The sequence below is a fragment of the Elephantulus edwardii genome, unplaced genomic scaffold (assembly GCF_000299155.1).
Source record: "Elephantulus edwardii isolate Elephantulus edwardi_28Jun2011 unplaced genomic scaffold, EleEdw1.0 scaffold00172, whole genome shotgun sequence".
Lineage (NCBI taxonomy): Eukaryota > Metazoa > Chordata > Mammalia > Macroscelidea > Macroscelididae > Elephantulus > Elephantulus edwardii.
In genome coordinates this window covers 5,092,031-5,104,689 of record NW_006399922.1, presented here as the reverse complement: position 1 = coordinate 5,104,689, position 12,659 = coordinate 5,092,031, and the positions used below count along the sequence as shown (strand labels likewise).

The following is a 12,659-nucleotide window of genomic DNA, read 5'->3' as shown; positions in this document are numbered from 1 at the left end:
ATTTTATCTTATTTATTTTTATTTTCTTGAATGTGATCATGCTTTATGATTATTAGGAGGTTGTCTGTTCATAAGAGATTGACACTAAAGCATTTAAAGGTGAAGTGCCAATGCCAGTGGCATACTTCAGTGACTCAGGAAAAGCAGAGAGTATGAATGTACACGCAAGTGCACATATAGCAAAATATTTATAACTGTGGTATCTAGATGTGAAGTATATTTGTTAATAAAAAACTGTATTTTTCTTGATGGTGATTTTTTTTTCAATAAAGGCTAGAGAGAAAGTGCAACCTCAAACAGTATTTAGTTAACTTAAATGAGAAGCCCCGACCAGTGTAAACTGAGGAAAAGAGGCCAGGCTGCTGACTCTCAGGATCACACTGCTTATGGCAAGATTACAAACACCTTGTTGCCAGTTCCAACACACAGCTCTCCTACCATGGAAAAATAACTCTTTGTAGAAGGATACAGCCTCTAAAGAGAAATCCAAACCCACAGATGCTGAGCCAATTACAACTTATAATGACTGTCACTAATTGAACTGTGTGCCCCCCAAACACATATATATATAATAATATCATGTGGAATCTATATAATGATTCTCCGATGATCTAATAAATCAAATAGTTGGAAAAGGAGTAAGGATAGAATGTAATACTCCTCAACCTCATCACAGGACTCATTAGACATAAGGAAGTTTCTCCAGGGGATGGCCTGTGATAGGAGGAACAACCTTATTACCATCAACAAAGAACTGCTAAGAGTGAAATGAGGTCTCTGTGCAACAAAGCTCTTGACACCAGGGAAAGCCTGGACACATGGGATCTCTAAAGAACTGTTTGCCTACAAGCACTAATGCAAATAAGATGTTACCTCACAACAGAGAGATACCCCTAGAACTGTCAAACTGAATTTAGACTTCTAGCCTCATAACCTGTAAGAAAATAAATATTTGTTTGTTAAAATCATCCACTTGAGTTATCTCTGTCACAACAGCATTTAATAATGAAGTGAGGATCCTCTGAGGTTATAAATCCTTATGAGATATTTATATAATCTCTCCCATCTTTTACTTAATGTAGAAGATGTAAAAGAATTCCCATCTTTCACCTTCTAAGCAGCTCATTAATTCAAACTACTGACCTTTTTGTTTGCAGGATAACACAAAATACACTGTACCATCTGAGTTTTTTTAAGAAAACCCTAGAGCCTGCAAATTCAATAATGTAGCCAGAAATAAAGAATAGCCTGCCACATATTAAACTGTGTGCCAGGTATTGGTTAGTGACCTTGCCTATTACTATTATCATGTTGTTGTTAGGTGTCATCAAGTTATACAACTCACGGCAACTCTATAAACAACAGATCTGAACCCTGGGTCCTATCCTGTCATCCTCACGATTTCCAACACACTTAAGCCTACTGCTGCAGTCACTGTGTCAATAAATACATCTTGTTGAGGGTCTTCTTCTCTTTCTCTGATCCTTCTCCACTGTTCCAATCATGACATACTTTTCCAAGAAAAAGCCTCTCCTAGCAACACGTCCAAAATAAATGAGACAAAGTTTCAACATCCGAGCCTCCAAGGAGCACTCTGGCTGCACTTTTCAAAACATGTTTGTCTGGAAGTCTATGGATATTCAGTGCTCAAATTAGAAGTAATCCATTAATTCGGAAACTAAAGTAGGAATCTTAGAAGAACACAATTTTAAATTTTCTGATGAAAATTTAACCGTTATTTCATAGAGAAAATGGACATTGAAGCTTACCACCTATACTCAATTTTAGCAACAACAACAAAAAAAAGCACAGCACAAAACATCACCTTTAGTTCTTGAAGCTTCTCTGTATTTGTGATAAAGTTTCCAATATGAGCTTGTATATGTTCACATTGCTTTAAATATTCTTGATTTCTAGCACAAGCCTTCTTTTCTGAGTCACATATTTCCTTCAGATATTTGTTTAATTTTACATATTTCAGCTTAAATCTAGAAAATCAAAAAAAGATTTTTAAAGAATGGAGTTAGACTGACAAGTTTAAGGAGAATTTTTTCTAAAACACAATTGCCCACGAGACATTCCATTTTACTCTACCCCAAATACTGAAACCTAAAGGTTACACTACACACGTACCACACACACATATACTATATATAAAAAATTGAAGTATCATTGGGCTTTCACATCGCTACTTTGAGCTATAACTGAAAAATATATAAAAGATCACATTATGACATTCTTTTTTTTGTCATGAAATAAGTAATGTTTTATTTAGTATCAATTCCCACTACTGTGAAAAACTTAAAAATAACAATATTTGACTGTTTCAAGCATTTATTATTAATTCATATATGCCTAATTTTTAAGAAGCCATTATAATTCTTAAACTAAGTTTATATGGATTTTACTCCTCAAAACTCAGTGTGATTTTAGTAACTGGATCTATCCAGCTAGATCAATAGTCCATTAGCAATCTTTTGTATGATAGAAAATTTCAAAGCAACCTGTTCACCTGGAAATATTTAAGTTGTAAAATAAAATTCATGCATATTAAAGAACCCTGAAATATATCAAAAAAGCTCTCACTTATACAATGTAAAAATTTTTGTTAAAAATTGTAAGAATATATTATCAAATTATATTATGATAATATACAAACTAACACTCTACTCAAACTTCAAAAAAATTGTAAGGGACTCTTATCCAAAAAATAAGGTCAAAAGATACCCAAAACAGCTCAGAGTTCGCACACAGCACAGGATTTCCTTCTTACAGACTCACACTACTATTTTCTTCATAAATATCTAAATCATAAGAAAGTATTTGGTTATACATTCCTGTTGTTGGCTCAATAACTTATTCACCGTACTCTAACAAACAGAAATAAGTTATAAACCTCAAAAATACTTACCTGAAAACAGAGATGGTAAGACTGTCCAAAATTAATCACAACAGCCTTTACTCCAACAATTTTCAAAACATTCATTACTGTGCTAGTAATTTTGTGACTTGACTTTGGTTGTATATTTTCCTTTCCCCCTCTGTACAAATACTTAATGTTGGCTTTACTACTGCCTAAGTGCCATCATTGAGTCACAAAACAGTAAATGGCTTAGAATTATACCACTATCTTTCAAATTCAAGTACCTGATAAAGCTGTTACACTGGGAGCACAATAGTAACCATGCTGTCTCCATTAGAACAGAGTTTCATTTCTGTCCCCAAATCAACCTTCCAAGGTTCATAAGGAACTCATCCATCCAGTTACTGAGATTTTCCGTGCTCCAAATATGACAGGAACTCACCAAACATCAACAGGAGAAACAAACAAGCACAACAAAATGTGACTAATGCTAGAAGGGAAAGAAAAGTGGCTGGCACTTACTATAGAATCTAGCATAGTGGGAAGAGTCAAAAAAGCCTTCTCAAAGGGAACAGCTTTACAGCTAAGAAGTGTTCAATAGGTAAAAGCTAACTGAAAATTGAAGAGACAAGGGAAAACATTCCAATCAAAAGAACAGCATGTTGGAAAGCCCCAGACGGAACACTTAAGAGCAAAACGGTGATATTAATAAAGAGTATGTTCTTGTTAAATGCCATCAAGTAGTTTACAATACACATCAATCCCAAAAACAATGGATTCTACCCTGCCCTATCCTGTGCCTTGAATCAGTTGTTACAGTCACTGTGTCAATATATTTCTTTGAGAGTTTCCTGCTCTTTCATTTATCCTCCACTTGTCAAGCATGATGTCCTTTTCCAAGGACTGGCTCCTCCTAAGAACATGCCCAGTGTATTTGAGATGAATTTTCAACATCCTTGAGTCTAAAGAGCATCCTGGTTGCACTTCCTCCAAAACAGATTGTTTTTATTCTGGCAGTCCATGGGATATTCAGTACTCCAACATTACAACTCAATTATACTTAAGTAATATGTTAGGGAGAATGTCAAAGCTCTCAATATGAATTGCATCTCAATATCAAGAAAACAAAAATCCTCACCACTAGACCAAAAAGCAACAACATGATAGATGGAGAAAGACTAAAACTGTCAACAACTTCATCTTACACTTCATCCACAATCTTGGTTCAAGAAGACAGGAGATCAGGAGACAGTACACTGGGAAAGTCTGCAGTCAGGGACTTCTCCAAATTACTGAGAAACAATGATGTTAATTTGAGGACTAAGTAACCTGGTCTAATCACTTGCTATGCTGCTGAAAGCTAGACAATGCATAAAAATAACAGAAAAATAATTGATGTCTTTGAGTCATAGTGCTGGATATCCCATGAACTGCCAAAAGAACAAACATATATGGTGTAGCCAGAGTGCTCTTAGAAGGCAAAGATGATAAAGCTCATCTCACACACTCTGGAGAGGAGGCTTGTTCTTGAAGAGAGTCATCATGCTTAGAAAGGATGACGAAGGAGAGGAAAACCCTCAACTAGGTCAATTGACACAGTGACTGTAGCAATGGACTCAAATGTGTCAGAGATTATGAAAATGGCACAGTATAGGACAAGATTCAGATCTGCTGTTCACAGGGTCACTATTCGTCATCATACTCAACTTGATGGCACCTACAACATCACCTTATTAAAGACAATTTAAGAATAGTTGCAGCAGTAACAGAAAACTGTTAGAAATTTAAGTAGTGCTCAGAAGAGGACATGTAACCAGAAACTACACTGCAGATATATGACAAATTTTTACTTACAGCAGAGAATACCAGAAAGATGCTTATCTGTGTTTTATTGATGATGCAAATACATTTGCTTGTGTGGATCATTACGAGTTATGGATAAAATGGCAACTAATGGTTCCAGGACATTAAAATGCATTTTTGCAGAAGCTGTACATAGACTCAAAAACAGTCATTTGAAATCAGGAAAAGTGTGTGTCAAGGTTGCCATTCTATCTGTATACTGAGCAAATAATTTGAGAAGCTGGACTATATGAAGAAGAAAGTTACCTTGGGATTGGAGAAAGATGATTCACAAAGAACCTACAATATCCAAATGATGCAACCTTGATTGCTGAAAGTGAAATGGACTTGACATATTTTTAACTAAACAAGATCAAAAACATAAGCTTTCAATATGGATTACACCTCAACATGAATTAAACAAATGTCCTCCCAACTGGACTAATAAAATTGAAATTGTCAAGGATTTAATTTGTACTACAGTGGATGGCTTTCTAATCATTATGAATATAACTCTTCACAGTATAGCTGGGTCAACAAAAATAACCTCACACCATACACAAAAACCAACTCAAGATATATCAGAGACAGCAAAGTAAATCAAAGAACATGAGGTTCATAAGAGACTAGCTAGAAACAAATCTAGAAGCCTTTATTTATGGTTTGAATAGACTTGCAAGTATAACCAAAACCTACAACCAGGAAGGGATAAAACAGATAAATGAGAACCTCTAAAAATAAAGTCACATCAAAACACTTCTCCAACAGAGTAAAATGGAAGTCCACAGACCTGGAAAAATATCTGACAATGACATACTTGATAAGTGACTCAAATCTAAAATTTATAGACTACTCCAACACATCAACAAGAAAAAGACAACCAACCAATAACAAAATGCACAGAAGATATGAATAGACATTTTATCAAAGAAGAAAGTCAGAGGAAAGTCAACAAATACATGAAGAAATGTTCAAAATCTTAACTATTTGAGAGATGACAAATCAAAACAACAATGAGATATCTATCATCTCATTCCAGCAACAATAGCAAAGTTCAACAGAACAGAAAATAAATGCTGTTGAGGTTGTGAAGAAATTGGAACTCTTATACACTGCTGGTAAGAATGAAACATGGTAAAACCACTACAGAAAGTAATCTGATGCTTCCTCAAAAAGTTGGTAATGGAAACGTCATTTGACTCAGCTATCCCACTTCTGGCAATTTACACTAAAGAAAGAAGAACTGTGGCACAAATAGATATATGCAGACTAATAGTTATTGCAGCATTATTCACCACAGCACAGAGACGGAAGCAGCTCAAGTATCCGTCAACAAATGAAAGAACACAGAAAAATTATGGTACATCCACACAATGAAAGATTATGCAATACTGAAAAACAATGCGCTTCTAAAACACTATACAACATACATGAGTATGGAAGACATTATGGTAAATGAAAAATCTTAGTCACAAGAGAACAAACACTGCATAATACTAGTTATAAAAATGATTGAGATTTGCACATTCAATTATTTACTCATAGCTAACACCTGTTTTAAGAAACACAGATGGCAACTATACAAATGGATTTTAGAAGAGACTTTGAAAATTGCATTAGAGTATCAAAAAGCCAAAACAAAGGGAAGAGATGCCAAAGTAAAAGAGATGAACCATTTCAAAGGGCAGATCAGGAAGACAAAGCAAAATATTATAATATTTGTTTCCATTCTTAAGAAAGATGATACAACATAATGCGGAAATTACCAAACAATATCATTAATAGTGCATGCAAGAAAAATATTGAATTAACACCAAAAAAACAGAACAGTAGAGTGACAGAGAACTGCCAGAAACGCAAGCTGTTTAGAAGATGCCATGCCACTAAACATATCATTGCTGGTAACAGAGATCTTGGCTGAAAGTGGCTTTATTGACTATGCAAAGGCATTTGACTGTGTGGATCCTAACAAACTATGAATAACCTTGAGAAAAATGGGAATCTCAGAACACTTAATTGTGTTCATATGAAATCTCTATCAATAAGCTGTTATTCAAGTAAAGAAAGGGAACACTGCATGGTTTAAAATTAGTAAACATGTACATCAGGGCTATCTCCTCTCTCCACATCTATTCAATATGTATGCTGAGCAAGTAACTTGAGAAGCTGGACATTATGACATTATGAAGAAGAGTATCAGGATTGGAAGATGGCTCATCAACAACCTATACAACCTGTATTATGCAGATGACACAACCTTGCTGGCTGAAAGTGCTTGCTGCAGGGGATCAAAGACTGCAACCTTCAATATGGAGTACATCTCAATAACAAGAAAACAAAAATCCTCACCATTAGGCCAAAAGGCAACAACACAATAGTTGGAGAAAAGACTGAAATGGTCAATTATTTAAAATGGTCAATTATTTCCTCTCATTTGCATGCACAATCAACACCCTTTGTACCAGGAGTCAGGAGACTTCCCAGGTATAGCTTTGGGAAAGTCTTTCTGTCAGAGATCTCTTCAAAGTCCTCTAGAGCAATGATGTCGGCCTAAAACCTAAGATACCTCATTCAGGCCATAGTCTTTCCCATCATTTGCTATGCATCTGAGAGCTGGAGAATGAATAAGGATGATAGAAGAATTACTGACGCATGTGAGCTGTGGTGTTGGAGAAAAGTGCTGAATAACCCACAGACTGCCAAAAGAACAGATATGCTTTGAAGAAAATGCAGCCAGAATGCTCCTGAGAGGCAAAGATGGTAAAGCTTCATTTCACATAGTTTGGAGATATTGTTATGAGAGGCTACTCCTTGGAAAAAATGTCATGCTAGGCAAAGTGGAGGGTCAGCAATGGACAGGAAAAATCTCAATTAGATGGACTGATGCAGTCCATCTTGAGCAATGGTTTCAAATTTGAAGGGATGATGAGGATAAAGCAGGACAGGACAGAGTTCAGATCTATTGTTCACAGGGTAATAATGAGTCCTACTCGGCTTGATGGTATTTAAGAACAACAGAGGCAGAAAACAGGAATCTCATTACTCTCAAGAGAGAACGAGAGAGTGTAGTATATTTTTTAGACCAGAGATTCCTACGCTAGATGGTGCAAGACTGATACCTAGACAAAGCAGTTCAGATGACAATAGTGGTTGGCAGAAGAGATCTGTATAGCTAAGAGTGTGCCCTGATTGAGGAACATATGTCAATTAGTTTGAGTGTTTTCTTCCTGACTTATAACCTGCTAATTGTGTAAATATTGTCTGTTAGTTATGTATGGTTGCAGTAATGAATTATCAAACCTAACAGGAGAGTGCTACAGGAAAGATAGTTGGTGTTGGAAATGGTAGAAGGTAGAGAGTGTGATGACATGTCATTGGAATCTACTTGTGCTGATGTTCTTAATGGGGATTCTTCCCACTTGTGGAACGAGGAGAAGTCAGACTCTGCCATCTCTACATTAATCAAACCAGTTTTACACAATTTTACTTAGATGTACAATTAATGCTCAAGGGTGCAGCAGTCAAGAAACAAAAGGGGCAATAGGCAAATGTCCTGCAAAAGAGCTCTTCAAAGTGTTAAAGAGCAAAGATGTCACTTTGAGGACTAAGGTACACGTAATCCTAGCCATAGTATTTTTCACCTCATTAAATATGTCAAATCTGAACAATGAATAAGGAAGACCAAAGAAAAACTAAATTATTTTAATTATGATGTTGGCAAAGAACATTAAATATACTATGAATTACCAGGAGAATGAACAAAAAGTATACCCAGAATGTTCCACGAAAGCAAGGATGGTGAGACACCATCATCTACACTTTGGACATGGTATCAGAATAGACAGTGTCTGAAGAAGGACAGCATACTTAGTAGAGGACAGCAACAAAGAGGAAGATCCTCAACAAGATGGGCTGACACAGTGATTTAAACAATGTGCTGCAACATAGCCAAGACTAAAGATGTTGCAGGACTAGATAATGTGCTGGTTTTGTACATAAGTTAGTATGAGTCAGAACTAAATAAGCACCACCTAACAACAACAAATTTTGTGATGAAAGGCAAGTTAGTTTAAAATATGTCACCACTGTAATTTCTTACCTGCATGTATCAGAGTGACTGTATTCATTAAGTTTCCTTTCCAGGTCTAATCTCTTCTTCTCACTAAACACAAAAAGAAAAATTCTGTAAATAATCATATAAGTTCCAGATGTTCAAATTTAGAACATGACCTCCTTTTAAAATCATGCCTTTGAGGCAGTGCTTCTGTGATCTCTAAGAAGCAGAAAATGCAAGCTGTGTTTGAAATTCAATGCACAAATATTTAAGTCATAGGAAAATCTAGGAAGCAAGACAACACTCATATGAAGAAAAAAAAACCCACAAGAATCTCAATGTAAAAAGGTAAATGCAGTAGCAAAAGACTAAGGAACAAGCTCACTAATTCATTACACAAATAATTTTCCTGACACCACTGACAAGCCAGGCCTGAAGACCACTGTGATGAACAAACACACCAAGACTCCTACCCTTAGCAGCTGACACTGAGGGTGGGAAGAGGGGTAATATATATAATGAACAGGAACAATTAAAAATGTGTATTTTTAACACATACATTATAAAATAATGAGACTTCTCACAAACAACAATATTTAAGTGATGAGGATTTTACTATATCTGATGGCAATGATCCCATAGAGCTACCAGGATTAGAATGGTGGCTTGCTTTGTTCTCATAAAGTCTGTGCAGAGCCAAGTAGCTACGTGAGAAAGTTAACTCTTGAGAACCAAGATGGTGGCAGTGGAGGACACAGTCTACAGGAGCTTGGAGCAGCAAGCTGCATACAAACAGGCCACCAGAGAGACCGATGTGGCACATAGAAACCAACACAGCATGACATGGACAATAGGAATTTGAGTCACAATTTTTATTCAAATAATTAGTTAGGGAGCCACAGGAGCAGCAAGCTGCAAGACCCAACAGAAGCCGCCAACTGAGCTGATGTGAGACTCATCTGCCAAGAGCAAGCAGGTGAGAGGGAAATTGAGTTTTCTTAAGTCCTTCCAACCTACCAGGAGCAAGCTGGTAAGTGGGAATTTGACTGAGTTTTCTTGAGCCCTGCTGACCTGGCAGGAGTGAGCAGGTTGGGAGGAATTTGACTGAGTTTTCTTAAGCCCCACCAACCTGTCAGTGCCAAGCAGCTACTGGATGGGAAATGGACAGCTGGAATTTGAGTAGGAACTCCACATGTGAGCACACATGGACAGCTGAAGCTGAGTGAGGTCCCTGAAAATGGCCACCCTGCTTCTGTGCCCACCCTGCCCCCATCTGGCTCCACATCCATTCCTACACATCTAGTCAATCAACTTGCCTTTACTCCAGAGCACCATTATCTGACTTAGCTACAAGAGGCTGCTCTCATAGACCCTGAACTGAACCTTCCCTTGAGTCAGAAGTTAAGAGAGAAACACAGGTGGAGTAGCTGCCTAACCTATTTCTAGAGCATTGCCTTCAGATCAAGAACCTATCTTTGCCTCAGGAATGAAAAACTCTACTATAGTAATGTCACGAAAGAAGCAGGCTATACCACACACTACACAATTGCAAAGCAAGATGTCACCCTTAAAAGGTGACACAGTATCAACGGATTTCCTGAAGCCAGAAAATCTGAGGAACTTTCTGAGACAAAATTTAAAAGAACAATGACTGAATATTTTCAATAGATGAAAGACAAATAGGAAGAACTACAGGACACTGCAAGCAAAAACTAGATGATTGTTGTTGTTGTTATTGTTATGTGCTTGCAACTCATAAAAAACTTATGTACAACATCCCTACACTCTGCTCTGTCCTGTGCTATTCACACTGTGTCCCTGATACACCCATCCTGATTACCCCGTCACTGAATCAATCCACCTCATAGAGGGTCTTCCCCTCCCACGCTATCCCTCCATCCTCCCAAGCATGGTGTCCCTCTCCAAGAACCAGTCCCTCCTTACCATATGTGCAAAATATGTTAGACGAAGCCTCAGAAGCCTTGCCTCCAAGGAGCCGTCCAGTTTAACCCTCTCCAGGATGAATCATCTGTTTGTTTTCTTAGCAGTCCATGGTACACTCAATAATCTTCTCCAGCACCACAGCTCAAAGGCATCAATTCTCCTTCTATCGTCCCTAGTCATTGTCCAACTCTTTGATGCATAACAAGTGATTGCAAAGACCATGGCCTGTATCAGATACATCTTAGTCCCCAGACAGACACCACTGCTCTTCAGTACTTTGGAGAGGTCCCTAACAACAGACTTTCCCATCTCAATATGTCTTTTAATTTTCTGGCTGCTGTTGTCAAGAGTGTTGACTGTGTAGCCAAGCATACCAGGAGGAGCTTTAAAAAAAAAATAAATAGAGAGAGAGATAAAACAAAAAAAAGGCATTTGTGCCAGTGGAAAAACAAGAAACCACAATCCAAAATATGAGGTCCAATGTTTCAGATGCTGCCACATTAAGGAGGACACATGAGCAGAGTTGAAGAGATGGAACAAGTGAAACAGAAGACAGAATTGTTACCACTGATCTGCTAGAGCAAAAAGCAGAATCAAAAAGGATGAAAAAAGAAGAAAACCTAAGAATAATGTGGGAAACCATCATGAATAATAACATGCACATCATCGGAATCCCAGAACAGGAAGAAGCAAGTAAAGGCACCAAAAAAGTAGAAGAATTACTAGAGGAAATTTTCCTAGGCCTAATGAAGAATGAGGGAATATATATTCAAGAAGCTGAGAGAAAACCATGTATAATAGACCAAAAAAGAAAAACACCAAGGCATATCATAGTTAAATTTACCATAACCAAAGATAAGGTCAGAATTTTGAAAGCAGAGAGGGAGAAGCAAAGAGCAACCTAAAAGGGAGATCAGATATGATTAAGTGTCGATTGCTCAGTAGAAACCATGCCCACCAACTCGACTACATAGATAGTTATAGGCTAAAGCACCCCTTCCCTCCAAAAAACCCACAGTGTGCACGGAACATTCTCCAGAATAGATCACATTTTAGGTCACAAGGCAAGCATCAATAAATTCAAAAACATAGAAATAATTCAAAGTATTTTCTCAGACCATAATGCTACAAAATTAGAAATTAATAACAAGAGGGTAAAGGAGAAAAAACCATACATTTGGAAGTTGAACTTCACCTGGCTTGAACATGAGTGGGTACTAGAAGAAATAAAAAACGAAATTGAAAAGTTTCTTGAAAAAAATAACAATGAAAATATCATTTACCCAAACCTCTGGGAAACAGCCAAAACAGTAATAAGAAGTCAATTTATGGCAATAAGCAAACATATTAAAAGACAGAAAAAATGACCATTGACTCTCTCTCTAACCCAAAACCTCCAACAAATTGAAAAAGAACATCAAGAAAACTTGACACCCTCTTAAACTGAAATTATAAAAACTAGAACAGAAATAAATGAAGTAGAAAACAGAAAAACAAAAGAAACCATCAACAAAACTAGGAGTTAGTTCTTTACAAATGTCAATAAAATCAACAAACCTCTAGCAAAACTAACAAAGAAAAAGACAAATAATCCAAATAAAAGATGAAATGGACAACATCACAACAGAACCAACTAAAATAAAAAGGCTAACATTGGAATATTAGGAAAAACTATACTCAAACAAATATGAAAACATAGAGCAAACGGACAAACACAAAGAAATTTAGAACCGACCTAAACTGACACCAACCGAAACTGAACACCTGAACAGAACCATTCAAAAAGAAAAAAACCTGAAAAGGTAATAAAACATCTAACAGTCAAAAAAAGTCCTGGACCAGAAGGTTTTACAAGAGAATTTTATCAAACATTTAGAGAAAACCAGTCACCAATTCTACATAACCTATTTCAGAAAATAGAAAAGATGGAATTCTCCCAGACTCCTTCTATGAAGC

The 12,659-nt window shown here is 36.7% G+C and overlaps 1 protein-coding gene across 1 annotated transcript in view; it reads right to left on the bottom strand.

Moving 5' to 3' along the window:
- Nucleotides 1-12,659, bottom strand: part of LOC102870725 (centrosomal protein kizuna-like) — a 342,509-nt gene that overhangs the window by 284,158 nt on the left and 45,692 nt on the right. Inside the window, exons 2-3 of the mRNA XM_006895665.1 lie at nt 8,805-8,867; nt 1,826-1,988 (exon numbers count right to left, since the gene is read on the bottom strand). Of these exons, the coding sequence (XP_006895727.1) occupies nt 1,826-1,988; nt 8,805-8,867 (226 nt within the window). The remainder of the gene's footprint in view (nt 1-1,825; nt 1,989-8,804; nt 8,868-12,659) is intronic.